This window comes from Engraulis encrasicolus, chromosome 10 (assembly GCF_034702125.1).
Source record: "Engraulis encrasicolus isolate BLACKSEA-1 chromosome 10, IST_EnEncr_1.0, whole genome shotgun sequence".
NCBI classification, from domain to species: domain Eukaryota; kingdom Metazoa; phylum Chordata; class Actinopteri; order Clupeiformes; family Engraulidae; genus Engraulis; species Engraulis encrasicolus.
Window position 1 is genome coordinate 26,190,861 of NC_085866.1, and position 22,064 is coordinate 26,212,924.

Sequence of the window (22,064 nt, forward strand, 5' to 3'; positions counted from 1 at the left end):
ACCACTTTCATCAACCCACCAGTCGTTACTGCATTACACCCATCATTCCCTAACACGCACCATTAGTGCCTGGACACTTTTTTTTGCCTTTATCACATTTTTGGTGTGATTCAATAAACAATAACTTAATGCAATGTTGTTGTCATCTCCCTTTATGTTGCTGTGAGTAGGCTATAAACATGTTCAAAGCATCCACACCTCTGAAATATTTCTCTGCTGTCTATGTGTCCCTATACTGTACACTGAATCCTCAGATCGCCAAACATCTGGCTAAACGTGGTACGCTCAAGAACTGATGCAGTAGTAAGGAAATACATCATGACACAGAGTATTTTTTTCCCATTTTCTCATTTGTGACGAGGTAGCCAGCTGACCTGTCTGACTCCCACTGCTTGAGGTATAACTAGCCTACGTCAGCTTCACACACTCAATTTAATGTGTTTGCTGCCCACACTGTGTAATTCAGGAAAAAAAACACATGCACCACAGAAAATAAAAAGGAAGTGAAAAGGAAATGAAAAACAAAGCCATAAAGGGAGACCAGACTGTAAATACACTGAAAGTACCAACGCCTCCGTGAACCTTCACTTCACATTCGAACTACACTTTTGTCAAAAACTGAAAATAAATGACATATGCAGACGAACACAGTTCAGATAAGGTCATGTGAGTTCGGTGTTTGAAAACACAGTATGAACCATGTTGTAATCTTGTAATCCTATTGAAAATACATTTTCCCCAGAGAGTTGTCGTTCCCCCCCCCCCCCCCCCACCCCCTTGCGTTACATACCAACAATGTAACTTTCATCTAGCCTCTGTTGAAACATTATAATGACAGTCTGCATCCTTATGTTGCATTGACATTCCACAGATAGTTGGTGAGCCACATGGTAAACTAATGGGTCCCCTGCTGATACGATATTGTTTTCAATGAGAGAACATTGAACTCAGACTAGATATTTGTATACTGGTGATTTACTTTGATATGAAAGAGGTTGCAAACTGCTGATATCTACACCCCATAAACTTGCTGAACATGACTTTGTGGTAGGCCTATTGCTGTTCTTCCAGATGCACAGCTCTTACATGTTGTCAAAATATGGTTTTGTTTGGGGTGCATGACACTCATAGATCAAGTTCCTGTCACATTGTTTTTTTTTTTTTTTGTGAAGTTAGCTTGCAGGGCTAGACTTAGAATGATGTAGGCCTAATGGTAAAACATGAACAAAGACACTGTAGATAGATGCCCATTAGCGAAACATGCTTCCTATAAAATTAATACAAACACATCATGACCTACATTGAAACCTTTTTGTAAAAGTGTCAAAGAGCTATCATAATCAACCAGGAAGTCTGAAGTGGTCCATGATGTACATGAACAAGTTTAGAAAACCTGAGAGAATGTGAAGAATGATTGAAGAAGTTCACAATTCTGGGACTGGCTCTCACATAAGAGCAACACTGGTTCACATGAGGCGAGATACAGCTAAGATTAAACAGTAGAAGCTACAGGACCCCATATGAATAAAATGTGTTTTCTAATCTAGAAACCCCAGGAAGAAAGGTAGGATGTGCACTTCATTTGTGCACTAAATTGCCCTTTCCCCCATCAGTTTAATAAAGTTTCTAGCTCATTTGATTTTTTTATTGAGTCTGTCACAAATGCAACCGGCTCACATTTCCATTCAGTCATGACTGTTAAACAGCATCCGACTCTGTCAGTTGGCTTCGTTTAGCAGACTGCACTACATCTCCCTGCCTCTGAACATCCCCCTCTCATGGGTGCTATGTGGTTGAGGTCAGTACCCACTCATTCATGGCATCACCATCCTATAAAGCCACAGGAGGGAAAACAATGTGCCTGGAATTCAAACAGAAGACAGCAAACACGGAGTAGACCAGACACAAGCCACCACAGTCTGACGACAAGAGGGCTGCTTGCGTGGATATGAAATAGCAGTGAAGTTCCTGAAGCGCTCAGTTGGGCTGAAGAAGTGGTTGGAGATTGTATCTGGAGTTGCAGCTTGGAGAGTTCACCTTTACACACATGAACAGAATGTGCTGGCTACTGGTGATCCTGATGTCCATGATGACAACCACCTCAGCTGGGGACCCCAGAGCCTTGAGAGAAGCTGTGGTAAATGACCCTCACACTGACACACACACATGCACATGCATGGACAAGCACACACACCTGACCTTATAACCACAACCATCTCAAATCAGAGAAGGAAAACTTGTGGTAGGCTATGTATGGAAATAACACATACATACACACACGCACGCACGCACGCACGCACACACACACGCGCGCACACACACACTTGTACTGGGACAACTTTAACCTTTATTTGTGTGGAAATTTGTATATTTATTATTATTACCTCTGCCAAGGAGTTAATAAGTTGTAAACCGATTTTGATGAGATTTTGTTGAGTTGTTGGAAATGACAAAAGGAAAAAGTGATTACATTTGAGTGGTGATCCCGCTCACGATCCGGATACAGGAATTTTGCGGGATAGGGTGACTTTTGACATTCCAGTTTCTAACCCCACAAAAACAAGGCAGAAAGACAAGATATCAAACAACTTCCTTGGCAGAGGTATGCACTCTCTGAGTGCATTTCTAGTTACTAATATAGCAATACTCATTGTATTATTTATTATAAGTGCAATATCTTTTTCCTTTTTTTTAAAAAGGCTTATCTTGGCAAATATGGATATCTCTCTCCCTCCTTTTCACTTTCACAAACACCCAGGCAGCAACTGGAGATGCTGAGAGAGCCCCTGAGGTAAGCGAGTCTGAAAAGAAGCCACACAATAAATATTGCATGTCAATTCAACAATATTCGGTTACACTTGATGCTGATGTCAGTATGACATTAATATTGTCATAATAGTGTCAAAACAGTGTCATGACACAGTTATGAATGCGTCATAAACAACGTCATAAACATTTTATGGTCATGAAAAGGTTGACATTGTTAGGCTTGTTTTTACCATAACCGAATTTCACTTAAATGACAGTAAAAAAAATAGCTATGACATTGACATAATGTTTATGACACATGCGTGGCTGCATTATGACAATGTTATGACACTGTTATGTCATATGTACCTGTACGGCGCCGGCATCAAGTAAAGTGTTATTCTGATCATATGTATATGGTGTCATTCGATATAGTGTTAAATTCAACTCTTTTGAGTGTTGAAAGAAATAACACTACGGAAATCTATTGGTTTGGTTTTGAATTTAATTCAACACTATTCTAGAGCATATACAAAGTAGGATGCATTCAATATGGTGTTGAATTCACACTGCAGAAAAATGTAGCGTTTTAAATCTGAACAAATTTACTTTAACGTAGAAGAGACAGATCCACCACGTTCTTGCACTTCACAATCTGGTATGTCACGGGAAAGGAAGAAGAAGTGTAGAAGAAGAAGAAGGTCACAAGAGCATCTTCAGATGTTGATCGTTTACTGTTTCATTGAGCAGGTACCAAGACTAACGTTTCAATGTTGCCACGTTTTCTTCAGTCAATACTGTCTTCATCCAAAATTACTTTAAACCGAAGCACAACCAAAGTTTTCCAACCAGCTAGGCTTTTCAGGATCTTTAACTATGAATTACTAAAAATGTGTCATCTGACAGGACGTTTCAGAGGGTGACGGAGCTGCCAATCACGGGGAGGCTGGATGGGGCCACTCTAGCCATGATGAGGCAGCCACGCTGTGGAGTGCAGGACCCTTTCAACAACAGGACCCTCAAGTACCGCCTTCTAGGTACAGAGAACTGGCACAGTACAACTGATTACTGCCAGTATTGGCAGGTCAAAAGTCAATGACATTATTTTCATAGCTGAACAGGTATGGTGAAAAATTAAATCAGATGTGTGGAGTTTATGTTTCTAATTTTCACAAGTGATATGACTGAAAATGTGTTATGTCATCTATATTGTATTTCATCCAATGAACATGAACATTCCATTCTTCATTCCAGTCTTTACCAGTAGGTCTATTCCATGCATTTTGTGTTAGTTATCAAGAAGGTTACGTTTTTTTGCATTATGTGTTCATCTGTTTGTTTCTGAACTCACTGAGTGATTTTGTAGTTACATAATTAGTAGTTACATCACTGATGTCTCTCGGTCCATTAAGGCTATTGGAGTAAGAACAGGCTCACCTATCGCATCCTCAACTACACCCCTAACATGGGCCTGGCTAAGACGCGAACGGCCATTCAGAGTGCCTTCCGTTACTGGAGTGAGGTGTCACCGCTGACCTTTCAGGAAGTGACATCAGGGCCGGCGGACATCAAGGTGTCCTTCCACAGGAAGGACGGCTGTGTCTTGCCCTTTGATGGACCAGGTAGGAATGTGTTGAATACTAAGAATGACTGAGATCTGAGTGTGGGGTGAACTGCTATGCCCAAACTGCTTATAGACTCAGACATACTATATGACCGTATACATGTAGGCCTATGGGTTGTGTTTTTGCTGGGTTTTTTATGTTTTTATGTCTTCATATGTGGATTGTGGAGACAAACCTCTGTGCAAACAGGCATTTACAGTCATAGGAAAAAATCTGTACATGCTTTGAAATGTCTTACATTTCTGTCAAAATTGGTCATAAAACATGGTCTGATCTTCACAGAAATCACAAGAAGGAACAATCAGAGTCTGCTTTAACTAATTCCCCCCAAATATTTACATGTTATCATAATTTTATTGGATGTGAACATTTACAGGACAGCAAGGCATAAGTAAGTACACCCTTGCATTCAATAGGTTTTAATCCTCAGTTAGTCACAACCTTAACCAGACGTTTCCTGTCGTTGCAGAATAGATTAACAAAACAATCTGGATGTGTCTTGTCTCCCTCTTCTTTAGAAAACTGCCCCTCTTTAGCAAGGTTTCTGGCATGTCTGGACTAAATAGCTTTCTTGACTTCATGCCATATTATCTCAATTGTTTTTTGTCAGGGCTTTGACTGGGCTATTCCAGAATGTGTGTAGGCTATTTAATTGTTATGAAGCTATTCTACAGTCGATTTGCTTTTAAAATATGGGTTGTTGTCCCATTTCAGCACCCATCTTCTTGTGTTCTACAACTGTGTGACAGACTGACTTACTCACGTTTTTTCTGTAAATATCTCAATAAACTTCAGAGTTCATTGTTCCACTGTCAACAGCAAACTGACTCAGAAGTGTCACATTACCTTACTCTCTACTTAATGTTTATTTGTTGCAGTGAAGTTGATGCATCTACTATGTTGTAATGTCACAGGAGGTGTCCTTGCGCACGCTGACACCCCAGAGTCAGGCCTGGTGCATTTTGATGTGGCGGAGCGCTGGAGTGATGGGACGTCTCCCGGTCCTAACCTGCGCATCGTGGCGGCCCATGAGATAGGCCACGCCCTGGGGCTGGGCCACTCCCAGTTCCACAGCGCCCTCATGGGGCCAGTCTACACCGGCTACAAGGACGACTTCAAACTCCACCCCGATGATATACTGGGCATCCAAAAGCTGTATGGTAGGTTAGTTTATTTTCAGATATGATTAGCAAATACATAAATGAACACGTAAATGCACATTTGTTTTTTTTAAATGATTTTACTTATTTGAATTGAATATTACGTTTTGTTACTTGATGCCTTCTTTTTATGCGTTCATTCTTGTTTTACATTCTGTGTTCTTAATATGCTTTTATTTTTGTGAAGATCATTGTGCTTAGTTAGATTACTGTCAGATTTAGTAGTTACATATCTGTTACTCATATTAATAGTACGTAGAATAGTACAGATAATCTTAGGCATAGCCAAACACAGCATAACTCGGAAGAAAAAACTAAATATACTGCGGTTGACCAACTACCGGTACTTTTCATTTCAGGCAAACCTGTGTCAAAACCCAGAGTTCCTCCTAAACCTCAACCAGTATCTGATGCACCCAATCCCTGCAGTGCTGCTCTGGATGCCATGATGCTGGGTGAGCTCTCTCTCGTGGCCACACACAACAACATACCTTTTAAAAATCTTCCTCCACACCCACTTTCGGCCAGCTCTGTCAGAGGTGGGCATACAGGGTCATCAACATGACATGGAAAAAGTAAAGTCCCACTTACACTGTCCTTGTTTGCAGTAATTGCAATGTTTCGTTTGCACAATGTTGTCTGATGAGGTCACTAAAATGAAATGATGCAATTAAATACTGAAAAATGCAGACAGTGAGCAGGACTTTTCTTTGTAATTTTGGTGCTACACTCCACATGTACAATACATGCATACAGGAAATTGTCTTTTTTCATCAAGTTGTATGCAGATTGTCCTCTGTTCGGTCCAGTTATAACACACATCAATCTTATTTTGAAATTAAATTGACGTTGTTGACTGTCTCGCTGCTCTGTTTTTCTCTTGCTGTGCACTGTTGTAAAAAAAAGGGGCCCGTGGGAAAGCCTATGCGTTCAGTGGACAGTATGTCTGGACCGTGACCAACTCAGGTCACACCACCCCCATCCCCATCAGCTCCCTGTGGAGAGATCTGCCAGGGGGGCTCTCTGCAGCAGTCCACTCCCCCCGGAGCGGCAAGTCCTACTTCATCAAGGGTAATGCTCTTACCCCTCTTTATGGCTGTAATACTCTTAGATAGATTGACTTTTATAGTCCCCAAGGTGAAATGTGTTCTCATCACCATCACAGACTAACTTCTCACAGCCAACATAAGGCATAGGTTACCTAGTAGACATCAAGACATCAAACACCATTGAAGATTGAGATACTTAACATGATACATGTACACTCAGACAAGACCTAAGGCAGTGGTTCTCAACCTTTTTCTTCAGGGACCTATGTTTTTACTATTGTAAACTTTGGTGACCCAGCGCCCGCATGAGAGGAAGTCACTTGATACGCTCTGTCTCCTCCGAAAACTCATTTTAGTCATCATTTTATTCCTCAATTCGTCTTTGTTCAAAAACAGAATAAATGTTTAATGTAGCACTTACATTTTGTTGCTTCTATGCATTTGTCATTTATTCAACATGGGCTACATATGGTATTAAAATGAAACCCCTTAAAACTCAAGAGGGCTTCGCGACCCCCCATGGATCTTTGGCGACCCATAGGTTGGGAACCACTGACCTAAGGTACAAAATTGATGACATTCATAGATACATGCACATTCAGGCCCTGTCGGACAACACAAACACAACATTGATGACACTATATGCACCCCAGATGCCTATACTACAAAGCTGGTTCAGGATAAGTTAAGGTGAAGTTAAGAGGTAAATCACCTAATGCAAGAGCTTTTCTTAAGAAAGCTATGACTCCAGGCTCTTCTATTAGATGATTTACCTCTTAACTGAACCTTAGCTTATAATGAACCATTTTTGTAGTATAGGCTCCTGGAGGGTCTAATGCAGGGTCTCTCTTTAAACCATGATTAAACATACTGACCAACAATGAGGTCTTTCATCCAACACTGTAAATCAGTTATCAGTTGCTTATTATTAGAATGTAATAATGCACACTGTGCTACCTAGGAGGGAAGATCTGGAGATACACAGGCTTCCACCTCGACAAAGGATTTCCTAGTCAGCTGACTGGCATACCCGCCAATGTTGACTGCGCTTTCTACCTCGACAACATCAAGAGACTGGTGTTTATTAAGGCAAGTTAAATGTCTTTTCCATAAGCTGTTAAGTAATTGTCAAAACCAAGTGATTTTTTGTTGTTGTCAGTTTACAGAATGGAAGCGTAATTGTCTATCATAAAAAGTACAAATATAAGGTCATTCCTCCAAACTTATGGATGGCATCAAAGGAAATTCAAAAGTAGATGAACAGGAAGTAGTACTTTAAGGTAAAAAAAACCTGTTTAACATACAGAAAATGTTTGACGAGAAAACCTTCATATTTGCATTCTGTAGGGCTCGGAGTACTGGCAATGGGATGAACTTGGCTCGGCCAACCAGAAGCCATACCCCAAGGCCCTGTCACACCTGGTCAAAGGCTTACCCTCCCACCCTGACGCTGCAATTACTTGGACCAGTGGGTATACCTATGTTTTCAAAGGCGATAAATACTGGCGTATCAACAATCAGCTCTCCATAGATAAAGGCTATCCTCAGAGCAAGAAAGAACGCTGGATGAAATGTTGACCAAGTTTCAAGAAAAAGTGATTGCACAAAAGAACACTATTTGGTATGGAATGGAATTTTGAGAATATCTACAGAGAAAAACGAAATGCCCCATGTAGATACCAATAATAAAAACCTTGTGCCATTCTAAACTTGTGGTTGTTTGCAGTGATTGTGCGCTATATGAAATGCGCAATACAAATAAATTGTGGTTGTGTATAGCCTACTTTACTAAACTTTTATAGCCTTCTTATTTTATAAAACTAAAATTTGATATATAAAATAAGGACTGAATGAACGTTAATCTCAACAGATAAGCAGGAGGTTCAGAATGTCCTATACATTATTAAGAGAGTACTATGTTTCAGAACTATACTCTATGCGTTGGGATCGTTATTATAAACAATATTTGGCTGGGATGCACAATCATTTAGGTATAGTCACCTTACAATCTAATCAATTAATGTTAGTATACAGTACATTCCAAGGGGGAAAGAAGTTATCGTCAATAAACACAGTTGTGACTCAAAGTAATAAAAATGATCTTTAATTAGCATGAATCAAAGATGGAATTATTAAATTACAATTTTGAAGAAATTAGTGTATAAAAATGTGACAGAGTTTTCACCAATGCTAACAGTAGATTGTACTGTAAATAATGGAATGTTAAATCTTCTGGAAAACTTAGTATTTCATGACTTGCTGCTCTAATGTAGTGGTAGAAGCTAATAGACTACTACCGTAACAGTAGTCAGAGGTGTCAAAAGTAAAAGTAAAAGTACATTTGTGGTGGAATTACAACACTAGCACATGGCATTACATAGCTGTTACACCATTTACTCCATTGTACCTAATGAGATAGATAGACGGTGTTGTTACTGAAAAACACTGAAAACCCAACAAAGACCCACCACAAACGTTATTCAACCAGTGCAGAGTTTGCTAAGACAAGTACACAGGTCTACTGGTTTTTCAGATAAGTTACTTGTGTTGGAAGGAAACTGTTTCTTTTTTTTACTTTTACTTTTAACACCTCTGGTAGTAGAAGACAATTTCATAGTCTTTTCATGCTGTGGATACACAACAAGGGAAAACTTTACGTTCAAGTAGTCAATGGTTCAGTAGTAAACCTCATGATAGAGGCTGCGCGTGAGCACTATGAGTGGCACATTGTCCTTGCATACTTCAGTCATACACATCTTTATCTCGTTTCTCACTAACTCACAGTTAGTCACTTGGAATACACCATATACAGATACAAAACATGATCAGCTTGCATCTTTGGTCCAGTTATGGTCATACAGTATACAAACAGACTGATTGATGGATGATGGGGATGAGTTATAATACTCTAGGTAGACCCATGTAGCAATCATGCTACTCACATTGTGATTGGTCCAGTTTGGCACAGAAAAAGTAGGATCTGAGTAATTCACAAAAGGCACTTTTGAGTGATACGGAGATCAATTAAAGAGATGACCCACTGGCTAGCTACTATACAGCAGTGGTAAAATGCACGTAAACATTTCATTCTGTGTTGATTGGATTGCATCATTAACCAAACAGGCCAAGATTTTGGTTCATTTCTTGACTGAATGTGGAATGTAAACATAATATTACAGTATTTTGACTATTAGAAGCTATTTAACAGTGTTAATTAAGTTACGTTTTTCTTTGTAGGCTAAATTGTAACCTAAATCCTAACATAATGTGACATGAAATGTTATGCCTACTCTACACTGATGAAAAAAAGAGAGTGGTTCACATAATAATCATGGTGTATACAAAATACACTTAAGCCGTACCTTCAAACTCCAGCCGTACACACATTTGAACACAAACAAGAAGTACAAACCATTTGTAAATCAATGAGTCAAGTTAAGTGCTGGTGTCTCATTGGCTGGTTTTGTTGGTCGAGGCCAAGACTCAAGTCTTAAAGGATTTATCCGGAGTTGGAACAAGTTTGCCTGCTTTTTGCATGTTTGGGATGAAATACAGTCACTCTAGAGCAAAATCAAGGCAAAAGTATGCGTTTTGAGAAAGTTTGATAATATCACGTTAGCCTCGTTAGCCATATCAGCTATGCAATATGAAAGATGCGGGCATCGTTTTTCGGCGGTTACACACATTTCAAAAACACAACATTTTAAAGTCTTGCACAGCTCAAAACAACGTCACACGTACCTCATAACATGTTGAGGGTATCCACACATAAACCGAAGTGTCCAAAGCCCTTCATGTATTCTTGAAAGGTCTGCAGAATGTGTTTTGTGAAGCTACTACCTTGAGAATATCTAAATTACGGTCAAGACAACTATTTGACACTAAAGTCCACCAAGTAGATTGCCGAGTGCGTCGCACCATCAGCTGTGGTTACTCGCTATGGAAATAATCAAAGCTGATGATGCGACGCACTCGGCAATCTACTTGGTGGGCTTTAGTGTCAAATAGTTGTCTTGACCGTAATTTAGATATTCTCAAGGTAGTAGCTTCACAAAACACATTCTGCAGACCTTTCAAGAATACATGAAGGACTTTGGACACTTCGGTTTATGTGTGGATACCCTCAACATATTATGAGGTACGTGTGACGTTGTTTTGAGCTGTGCAAGACTTTAAAATGTTGTGTTTTTGAAATGTGTGTAACCGCCGAAAAAACGATGCCCGCATCTTTCATATTGCATAGCTGATATGGCTAACGAGGCTAACGTGATATTATCAAACTTTCTCAAAACGCATCCTTTTGCCTTGATTTTGCTCTAGAGTGACTGTATTTCATCCCAAACATGCAAAAATCAGACAAACTTGTTCCAACTCCGGATAAATCCTTTGAGGCCACTGCTAGAAGTGTCCACTCCACAGACTGTTGCCTTTTACTGACCCGTGTAATACCCAGATGGCACGAATGGCATCTTGCTGACCACAGCGGGCACTGCCTTCTTCCTGACCTCCACCTGCAGTGCTGTGCCCGCCTTACTGAAAGCCGTCTCCACGTAACCCATGGCCACGTTCTTCTTCAGGCAGGGAGAGGGGCATCCACTGGTGATTTCACCTGTAACACAAAAGACAATAAATTACAGAACAATTTAGTACAAATGAAATTTTTAAGATCAAAATTAGCACGGCTAAAAGTTATGTGAGCAATGCTACTGATGAAAAAAGAGATTTCAGTCTTTATTGTGTTGAAACAGAATGCCATCACCAGTGGTGTATGCAAGGAACTGCAGCCTCATGTTTAATGTGTGAACAGCGCCCTCTGTTGTTCAACCTGTCCGATGTCAGCAGTCAGCAACTGATTGCTGTTGGTATGTGCTTCTCTGTGATCCCGTAAATATATTGGCACTGATTAACCACATGCCCACATTCTATTACGCACAGGACACTAAATGTCCACCATTTTAAAGTGAATCAAGTCCCCACAAAGATATTATCATTTATGACCACCACATCCAATCCCAATCAATTTGTGCAAGTGATGATCTGACCTATTTGGCGTCCGTCTGGGGCGAGGATGGGCGTGTGCTGTCGGACAGGAGGTCCAGTAGAGATCAGGCCCACGCGCTTCTTCTGTGGCTTGGCTTTGATCTGAGGAACCACGATGTCTGCCCCGGGGAAGTCCCTCTGCTGACGTCGCCGCTTGCCTACAATGAACACACACACACACACACACACACACACACACACACACACACACACACACACACACACACACACACACACACACACACACACACACACACACACACACACACACACACACACACACACACACACCACAACTTCAGCACCATAATGACTACTGTCTAACTGCAGGCATAGTGACAATAAAAAACTACATTCCTCTGCAGAGCCAGGTGTCTACCGTGACAACTAGATGCTGGTCGGTTGCAGAAATGGAAACCTTAGAGGAAGTCACCACTGCACAATGGACGGGCAAGTTGCCCCGAAGACTGTGGCCTCAATCTTTTACTGTCTTCTCAATACTATCCCTAAAGGCAGAGAATGCCCAAAACATATATAAAAAAGAAAGAAATATTCACATCAACCTTCACTATGCTAACAACGACAAGCTTACCGATAGTCCAGACCAGAGTGGCCTCCACAGGTGTGGTGGTCTCATCGATATCGTTTCCATAGAGACAGAGGCCGGCCTCCAGCCTCAGGCTGTCGCGGGCCCCCAGGCCGGCCAGCTTCACCTCACCGTTAGCCAGAAGCTTCTCCACCAGCTCCACAGCTCGACCACTGGGGACAGAGATCTGGCAGAGAACATACAGCACGAGTTTTTTATTTGTTTTTCTTTAAGTGTGAAGTATGAGTGTGTGTGAGAGAGAGGAACTGAACAAGAAAGACATTGGTATGCTAAACAGAACAGCACAAAATGCATGTTACATGTTCCACGTGTCATGTAGCTTACAAATATGTTAGGACATCCATCTCTCTCTTGAACTGCAAAACCAGTTTACCTACAGTACGGGTACCAATAAAGTAAACTGAACTGAACTGAACTGACAGACACCACAGATGTGTTTGAAAGTAAGATGGAGAGTCACCAGAGCATCCCATATGTGGAAGATTGAATTGTGCTTTTATTTAGAGCAGTGCAAAGCGATTTTTTCCCCTAACTCTGATGAAGACGTGTTTGGCACTGCTCTAAATTAAAGTACAATTCAGCCTTCCACATCTGAGATTCTCTGGTGACTCTCCTTCCTACTTTGAACTCGGTTCTTTCCATTGACACCCCAGATAGCCAAGAGCAGGAACACTCAGGATATCTTACTTTTTTCACCACAGAGGTGCGCTGAATCAGAAGGCAGCATGCGATTTGTTATTATTACCATAACCTTTTATTTGCAAATATTTCCTTGATAACAAAAGGCATGATGAAGTCCTCAGTTGAATAACGAAATGCAACACAACTGCTAAATGCAGACAACTCGAGCAACCTGCCTTAGTTCTGGCAGACCACGTTGTCAACACTCCCTTTTGCCTATTGGCTGACACCGACCTAACCCCTACAGCAGTCCATGAATCAGCTGCGCTTTAGTTAATCAGCTGCTGCTCGCAATTGGATGCTGGCCATTGGCGCCCTTTATTTAAACTACCAGTTTGTTTTCCTGTCATTGCTTTTTGCTGCTTGTTTTGCACCCACCACCTCCCCTGCTCCACCAGACTTATCATTGCCAAACAATGTCATACTGTTGTCATTGTTGCTTGCTCTGTGGGGTATGTTGCCTTTCCAGCTAAATGGAAGGCACTCCACCTGAGGATGCTGCTGTTCTGTCTTGGCTTCCATGGAGCTCAAGGAGAAGCCGGGGAGCTTCCTCCGAAGTCCGAACAGAGCCATACCGCCAAACACAAAATGTGCAATCAGAAATAAAATTCTGAAATGTATCTGTGTTTCTCGTCTCATTTTTGACTAGAGTGGATCTGACAGAAATAGTATGATGACAGAAGTGGTGAAGGTAAAGGTCCTACCTCAACACCATCCTCTCCGGTGTAGCCGCAGCGGGTGACCCTGCAGCCCTGGATCCCAAACACCGGGGTCAGCACGGAGGTCATGAAGGTCAACTTGCTCAGGTCATCGCTGACCCCTGCCTGCAGCACCTTTGACATGGTGGGACCTGTGGACACAAAGCCAAGCCAAGATCAGTCAGAAGTGGCAAGTAAGAAGGGTGGACATAAGGCAGTCAGGAAAGACGTTCAATTAAAATACACATGATTAAGTGACCAGCTCAGACGGTCCAAAGATTTGTATCACTGATTAGAGACATCTTGTACTTTTGCTTTTGACATCATCAGCACCAGGACAGGGAATTTTTAGATGCGTCCCACGCATCTCTATAAGAGGCTTTGTCCGTCCATTGGTCCATCCTTCCGTCCGTCCGTCCGTTTCTGAATTGTGATTCCCTCTTGTGTCCAAAAGGTGGCAGAGTTCAGTTGCTTGAGTTGTTCAGTTGAAAAAAGGTTCAGAGCTACTGGCATAGACGGACGCATCTGTTGTCTGCCTGTCGGACTTGGAGCTGGAGCCAGTGCCCGCACGAGTTACGTCCAGCACTAAAGTGCTCTCTGGTTCGCGAACGCTAAAATCTGTGGCATGAACACGACGGCCGGTTCGCGATTAGGTGCGGGAACGGGTACCGGCACGGTTCTCAGTCGGCCTGAATGCACTAATAGTGGAGATGAAGAGCCAGGTCTTACCCTGCAGAGCCACCAGGCTCTCCTCCAGGAACTCCAAATCCACATCATGACCTGCTGCCTTAAACTCCTGCAGTCGAGCCTGAATACAGACACAAGGACATACGCAAGTTCATTTATTCCATCATACACTAATTCGCACATACAAAAAAATAGAAAAGGACAAAGAGGGAGGGGAATCACGTTTAACAAAGCGCTCACAAATAACAGCACTATATCTGTTATGATCTGCTATATTCAAATCCCATGTGCTCAGTTCTTTTTCTCAAAGCACATGGAATGGAGTAGAATAGAATAGAATAGAATAGAATAGAATAGAATAGAATAGAATAGATTAGAATAGAATAGAATAAGTAGTAGCACAGGGGGTTCATTGCCCATCAAGTGTAGTTCTCACCTTCATATGGGCAGAGTCCTTATCAGCACAGCCAGCATTGGACACAACGTACAGGTAGCCTTGATCAGTCTTCGTGACTATCAGGTCATCCATGATCCCTCCCTTCTCATTAGTGAACAGAGAAAGAGAGCCCTGAGGAGGAAAAAAAAGACACACAGGTTAAGATGTAAAATAATAAGATACCTGCAGGGGGCGCTGTGGCTCAGTGGCTAAGGACCAGAGACCTGTGGTCAAAGCCGACCTGAGGACATTTCCTGATCCTTCTCCATCTCTAACTCTCCTTAACCACTGATTTCCTGTCACTGTGATGTCTAAATAAGACTCCAAAAATATGCACAAATATTAAAACCTGAAGTTGTAAGGCTGCATCTTAAGATGTTTTTGAATGTTTTTGAGTGTATTTAAAAAAGGATATCTCAAAAGAGGTAAAGACTGTTTATATCTTCAGCTAATTTATGTGTCTGCACATGTTTTGCACACACCAAGGCTATGGGCTTACCTGGTTATCTTTTAGTTCAGCGACATCTGCAACAATCATGGACTCCATGAACTTTATTCTGTCCTTTCCGTGAACTTTGGTCTGGAAGGAAAAGCTCAAATAAGAAACAGCTTTGTCTACAAAACCATAATCTCTGATATTCTGAGGCCTAGACCTTTGTAACCATTAGCAGAGGTATACACCAGAAATACAACCACAACCATCTCAAATCAGAGAATAAAAACACGTTATGTGTGAAAATCGCACACCCACATGTGTGCACGCGCATGGGCGCGCGCACACACACAAACACACATGTGGGTATGTGATTTTCAGGCATAACATGTAACACACACACACACACACACACACACACACACTCTCTCACACTCACTCACACACACACACACACACACACTCTTATTGCCATACCTGCAGCATGTGACTGACATCAAACAGGGAGCAGTGTTCTCTGGTGTGCATGTGTGAGACGATGTGGCTGTCTTTGTACTGCACTGGCATGCTCCAGCCAGCGAAGCCCACCATCTTCCCACCCTGCGCTCGGTGGAAGTCATACAGCACAGTCTGCTTCAAGGGGTCCTAAGGGAAAAAACAGAGATATAGTTAAGGCTAAGTTAAGTGAAAATGACCCTTATAAAAGCATTAGCTTGTCGTTGGCAATTTTGTTTTAAAAAAAGAGAGGCTCTGAGGGTGTGACAACAACAGATTTTTTGGATTGTATTGTTTTTTTTTTGCGGATTGAAAGTATTGAACTACTCTGTGCACTTCACAGGAAATTAATTGACGCAAAAAAATATAAAATGAGCAGTGCTTGATCAGATGCAGAGATAGTGATTTATAAATGTAGTGATTTATACGCCTTAGTGCTGGCCTCTGATCTCAGTGTGGTCCCACTTCAGTGGAAAAAAAATAAAGTTTCCCCACTGTCAAGAAGCAAAGACAGGCTTTTTGGAGGGCTTTCAGCCATTCCACGTCCCAATTAATGAGCGAATGACTTCTGAATTATGTTTTTTGCAAGATATTGAGTAAAAAGTCTGATAATCAATGATGTTGACCTTCATGCCACCAGGCCAGCGGCCACAAGAAAGAAGGTGAGGATCTGGAATGACTTGCAGCCAAGGCCTGCTGTGGTAGTAGGGTCTTGAGTGGTCAACTCAATGCAAAGGAGTGTGTTCAAGTTCGATCCCCTCCTTCTCTTTCTGTGGCGGCTTGCATAAGATGTGTGCTACTGGCATCTAGAGTACTAAGAAACACCATTTATTCAAGTCCTTTACCTTAAGTCACCTAAAAGTCTCCTAAAAGGGTGTTCGCCTAACATGACATGGATCCCGGAAAATATATGCTGGATTTATCTGGCTCTACTAGATGATGTTTGGTGCATTAGGCAGGGTTTGATGTGTCCAACTCTACAAGGCGATGTTTGGCACCACTGTGAATAAGGTGGGCGTGGCATTCTGACCACTCTCATCTCATCATCACTAATGACGGCACACGGCGACAGCCTGTGCAGTGCACATGTGCACCAGAGAAAATGGAATATTGTACGAGAACGGTCACTAGCTGGTGGCCAGGAGTGGCACTGCAGCTATGTTCTCGCAGCCAAGTAAATAATGAATGGGTCCCAATGGGGCTGTATGCTTCTTATAATTGTATCTGCCCGTGTATTTTTTTCCCTGGAAATAATGAAGTTGCGTTCGATAGATAAGAGTAAGTGAAAGCATTTGCCGACACGTTTGCATCTTGTCAAGTGTTAGATTTGTGAAAATGACCCTTAGAATGTGCGCACATCTTTACAAACCAGAGAACAGAACCGTCACAAATCCCTGCTGAGCCATTTAGCCCAATAGGCTCCCATTCATCTTTCACTTGGCTGCGTTCGCCAACGGGGCTATAATGGGAGTCAATGGTAGATACCTTTCTCATAGCTTAGAGATTCTCTGTGTGCACTAAGGAATTTCTAACCAGGATGCATTCTGAATGCTCCATCACAACCTGGGCCATTTAACAGAACTGCAACAGAAAGGTTAGTCTAGGGGGGCGCTGTGGTGCAGCGTGCTAAGCCCCCACATTTGGGCTTGCATGCCCACGGGGACCCCGGTTCGAGTCCGGCCGGGGTCATTTCCCGATCCCACTCCGTCTCTCTGTCCCACTCACTTTCTGTCACCATCTCAGACTGCCCTATCAAATAAAGGCATAAAAGCCCCTAAAAATATATATATAAAAAAGAAAGGTTAGTCTAGGATGAACTGTTCCAAGTTGTAGTATACGTCGTGTGTTGGGGCATTATTACAGTCATACAGAACCTGGAAGATTTTGTGTACTGTGTAGGCCTACTGTGTAGAAACATCTTTTAACCTATTTAACATCAACGGTGCATCGTTAATGTTAAATAGGTTAAAAGATGTTTCTTCAATTTAAAAAAAAGATAGCACTTACTGCAAAAAGCATTCTTCCAGGGACAAAACGATTGCTAATCTTTTTAAATAGATAACTTGTAATGCAATTACACTCTTTTCAGTAAAATGACAAATCTGAGCAAAGATGCAACAGGGAACATAAAAGTTTCTGTGGAATACAGGCCTTGTTACTCCCTCAGACATCTGGCATGTTGGGCCTTTTGCATATTACTGATATGCACAGAAGCTATAAATCACACCTCAGACATGGTGAAAAATTGTCTCCTTTCATGCCATTATCATCAGTTATTTTTAGTCTTGCTGGCCTGACTAATTGACTGTTGTAGTCAGGGAAGATGACTGGGTGGGGGACAAAGGGCCAGTTGTCCCAAGCCCAGGGACAGGGGGGGACCCAGAATTGGGTACTCATTACACTGTAGGGTGGGGGCCCTGTCAGATAACTTTGTCCTGGGCCTGATGGTATAAGCTGTCAGTAGCCCTGGTTGTAGTAGCAGAGTAACTGATTATGAGACAGGCTATAACTGATATGATCAGAGTGTAACAGACCAATCAGCAACAACTTGGCCGATAAATTGTCCAATCAGTGATGAGGATTGTCTCGGTGTGACCCTCTGGCCTTTAGAGCAGATGTAACAGTGCTTATCATTGAACAGGTCCAAAGTCACTGCACCGGTGAATGAATGTCATTCACACAGAGAGACGATCTTTGAAAGAAAAAAAACGATAAGTAGCCTAGGGTATAATGTGCCCTTAAACTAATAGTACTACTAATACAGCATGGTTGGTCTTGGCGTCCTTTAAAGGGTTACATTTTTTTGACAAAGCATTGTTACTGCACTGTGTCTGAGTGCCTGAATGAAATCATAGTGAAAGCCAACTAGTGCAGAATGGGCCCATCTGCTACTCTTGCTTGACTGCCTGCCCTGCACCCGTGTTACCCATTAAATGCATCATCTGCAGCATGTGAGAAGAGACAGTGGGATCACACACACCGGAATACACTGAGAGCAGTGCAGTGCAGCCGTCCTCAGAAGCTCTGCAGCTCTTACATTAGTAACCTGACCAAAAAGTAGGCTACAATTCTGTAGCTCTTTTAGATGTAGTCAAAACAAAACCAAGGCACACAATGTCCCTTGTTTTTGAACTGATGTGTGTTCCACCTACATCCCCCATATTTCAGGAAAAAACAGGACTAGACCGGATTTTTGGGATAAAATTTAGCAAGAGACCTGCAGGAAATTAGTGGGGATATTGCAAAACCCACTGGGCAGGCACATCCAAAATAAAACGACAAATATCCGAGAATGCAGATAACACCGTGGCAATAGAACTATGGGGATAAATATACCCAATTCATCTCATAGGCCAAAAAGATTTAAACATGTTCTTGTCAACTGCAGCTGCAGAATGTGGAAACGTGTGTAGCGGACTTTACCTCCGAAGTTGAAGCATGCCTCCGCTGCTGTAGCGATGCGAGTCTCGCTGTTGATGATGGTGGTTTTCCCAGAGCCTGTTTACCAAAACTAGTTGCCGACCGACAACAATGTATCCCCCGAAGAAACATATTTGCGCCTTGATCTTGTGCAGCTTGCCCACCGACAGAGAGATCCGTTTAGTTTCTTCAACTGGACTCCGCTCTCAACTGCATAACACTGATTTCGAGAAGCAGTGCCTTCTGGGAAATGTAGTTGATAAAAAAAAACATTTGGACAAGACATGCAGCTTTACAGTTAGAGACAGACCATTATAGAAAATAAATAAATACATATAATGAATTATGTATAAAAATGTATAATCATTTATAAAAAATAAAATAGGTAGACTAAGAAGAAGACAAATATATGACAAAATAAAGGTAGCCCTGTGTTGCTGTGTGGATAGTATAATAATGAAGAATAAATGGAATAAAATTCATGAATCAGGAAGGTGGGTTTTTTTTGTCTTTTAGACTTAATTAGTGACAGGACAGTTTTGAGAGAGAGAGAGAGAGAGAGACAGGAAACATTTGGGAGAGAGAGACAGGGAAGGGTTGGCAAAGGACCCGGGCCGGAATCGAACCCGGATCGGCCGTGTAGTAGACGTAGGGCCAAGGTGATGCTGTTGTTGTTGTTGTTGTTGTTGTTGTTGTTGTTGATGATGATGATGATGATGACGATGACGATGATGGTGATGGTGATGGTGGTGGTGATGGTGATGATGATGATGATGTCTATGGCGTAGAACCATTTGGCACACAATGTAACTGTGGAAAATGCATTTGTGCCAAACATAAGGAGTTGTGCAGGACTTTATGGCCTTCATTTGGACTTAGTTGTAATCATGGGCGTAATTTCGGCATGGATATAAGGGACGCGTCCCCACCAATATCCAGCGATTATCGTTTTGTCCGCACAAATTTGATCACTGGGGCTGGGGGGGGAAACTGTCTCCCGTCTCATTGGCATTGCGGCGAAGAAAGGGTTAACCAAAAGTCCTTTGCCAAAGGCTGACGACCAATCTGATTGGCTGTGCCTTCCCCTTCTTTCACGTGAGACTCTAGGTTGTGTATGGTTGCTAGGAGGCAGGAGCGCCAAAAAAAAAAAAAAAAGAAGCTGAGGTCTTTTCGGTAGGTTCTATCACTGCGCTTATCAGTGGTGTTATTAAATTACTCTGGCAGGCTAACGTTCCAGAATCTTTGGTGCAACGTGGGTGACACGGGCACATGACTGCCAAGTGAGATGGCAGGCAAAAGAAAAAAAGTGGACATACGGAGCTACTTTTCAAAGAAATCTGTAAGTCACACCCTTACTAGAATATTTCTGTCGCTAATGAAATGACGTTTGGAACACAGCCCGTTAGCAGGGCAAACTCGTTATCTATGAATCAAGTTGTCTACGATGGCACAACTAACTGCAGAGACTGTTGTGCAGTTGAATATCCAATGGCTGTCAATATGTTAATGTTGCATTATGTCCTGCAAATGATAGAATGTTTGTGACAGTGACACAATAACTCCTCGTCAACATAACACGAGACAGATGTATCACGAGGGCGCCTTTGTAAAACGTCGGCGGGCACCTTAGCATAATGACAAACAAAAAAAATGCAGAATTCAGAAGGGGATAGGTCTGGAGGTCTGAGTACCCGCGCCTCCCATTTTGCCTCTCGTCCCTCCCTGTCTTTTCTTTCAATTTCGGTTGAGCGTGCATCACTGCATCCAAAGGGTTGGTGCTGCCCACCCTCTCTCTCTCTTTCTCTCGCTCCACATGAATTTCACCAACCTCTAACCTATTCAGTGTCTCGTTCTCCGTTTCCCCAATAATCAACGTCTTTGAAAGCGTGACATGAAATCGGCATTGCGCGTCATACATTTTTGAAAGAAATAGTCTATGGAGACAGCACCGCTCGTGCTTATAAATCGACGTGGATCAATGACCATATTCATAGACCATGCTCTCCACATTAATTTCACCTAGGCCTACCTCTAACCTATTCCGTGTCTCGTTCTCCATTCTCAATAATCAACGTCTTTGAAACATTAAATCGGCATAGCGCGTCATACACGTTTGAAACAAATAGGCTATGGGGACAGCACCGCTCGTGCTTATAAATCGACGTGGATCAATGACCATATTCATAGACCGTGCCCTACATCTGCATGACATGAACCTATGATTGATAATGCAAAAAAGCTTCTGGAATCTTTGTCTTGGAGCACTTTTGTGTCCCCACCAATGTCAAAATCAAAGTTTCGCCCTTGGTTGTAATAATCAAAGGCATTCACCAGAGCTACTTCAGGGCAAAGTAGTGTGGGCTACCATGTATCCAGCAAGGGCAATCAGTAACAGTAACCTGATATCCACACACCGGCTTTACTTAGAAGGCTTATGTCACCATTGTGCTCAATGAATGTGCAGCAGCCTAAATGCACCATGACTGAAAACCATACAAGTCATTCATTCAAAGGGCTGAACATACAGCCTAGGCATATAGGATCAAAGCTGGGAAATAATTTCAACTAGGCCTAAGTCAATACTTCATAGGCAAATAACTTAATGTAGTTAAAGTTTATGAATACACCAATTTGACTCATCACCTGCTAGGTCTATCCAGATTCTTTTGAATATAATTCCTGTCAACACCATGGTCAGTGATCTAATGATTTCACAACTCTTCATTTTTTGTTAAATCAGTGCCCCCTAGTGTCAATATAGGAAACAACACAAAAAAGCAACAGGTTACCAAAAGTGCTGCAAAAAGTGTCAGAACAAGTCTCAACTGTCCGCGTTTAGCCTGTGTATGTTTGGCTGAATCAAAGCCCTTGGGTGCTGTTCTCATTCTCCTGGCGACCCTAATAATTCAATCATCGTTTAACCTCGTAGCATACTCGTGGGGGGCTATTAATAACTTCCACCCACCCAGTGCGATAGTGGCTATT

The 22,064-nt window shown here is 42.1% G+C and overlaps 2 protein-coding genes across 2 annotated transcripts; one reads left to right on the forward strand and one right to left on the reverse strand.

The window, feature by feature from the left end:
- The first annotated feature begins 1,635 nt into the window (after positions 1–1,635).
- Positions 1,636–8,277, forward strand: LOC134457668 (matrix metalloproteinase-19-like). The gene is made up of 9 exons (XM_063209669.1): positions 1,636–2,137; positions 2,700–2,791; positions 3,655–3,785; positions 4,161–4,370; positions 5,288–5,533; positions 5,893–5,988; positions 6,440–6,604; positions 7,544–7,671; positions 7,930–8,277. Exons 1-9 carry the CDS (start codon positions 2,048–2,050, stop codon positions 8,158–8,160), a joined length of 1,389 nt encoding a protein of 462 aa, XP_063065739.1. The 5' UTR covers positions 1,636–2,047; the 3' UTR covers positions 8,161–8,277.
- Positions 8,278–10,921: 2,644 nt separating this feature from the next.
- amt (aminomethyltransferase) lies at positions 10,922–19,309 on the reverse strand. The gene is made up of 9 exons (XM_063209670.1): positions 19,083–19,309; positions 15,642–15,809; positions 15,231–15,311; positions 14,732–14,863; positions 14,338–14,416; positions 13,615–13,760; positions 12,215–12,395; positions 11,625–11,780; positions 10,922–11,191 (listed from the first exon to the last, which is right to left on the reverse strand). Exons 1-9 carry the CDS (start codon positions 19,209–19,211, stop codon positions 11,013–11,015), a joined length of 1,251 nt encoding a protein of 416 aa, XP_063065740.1. The 5' UTR covers positions 19,212–19,309; the 3' UTR covers positions 10,922–11,012.
- Positions 19,310–22,064: the final 2,755 nt, after the last annotated feature.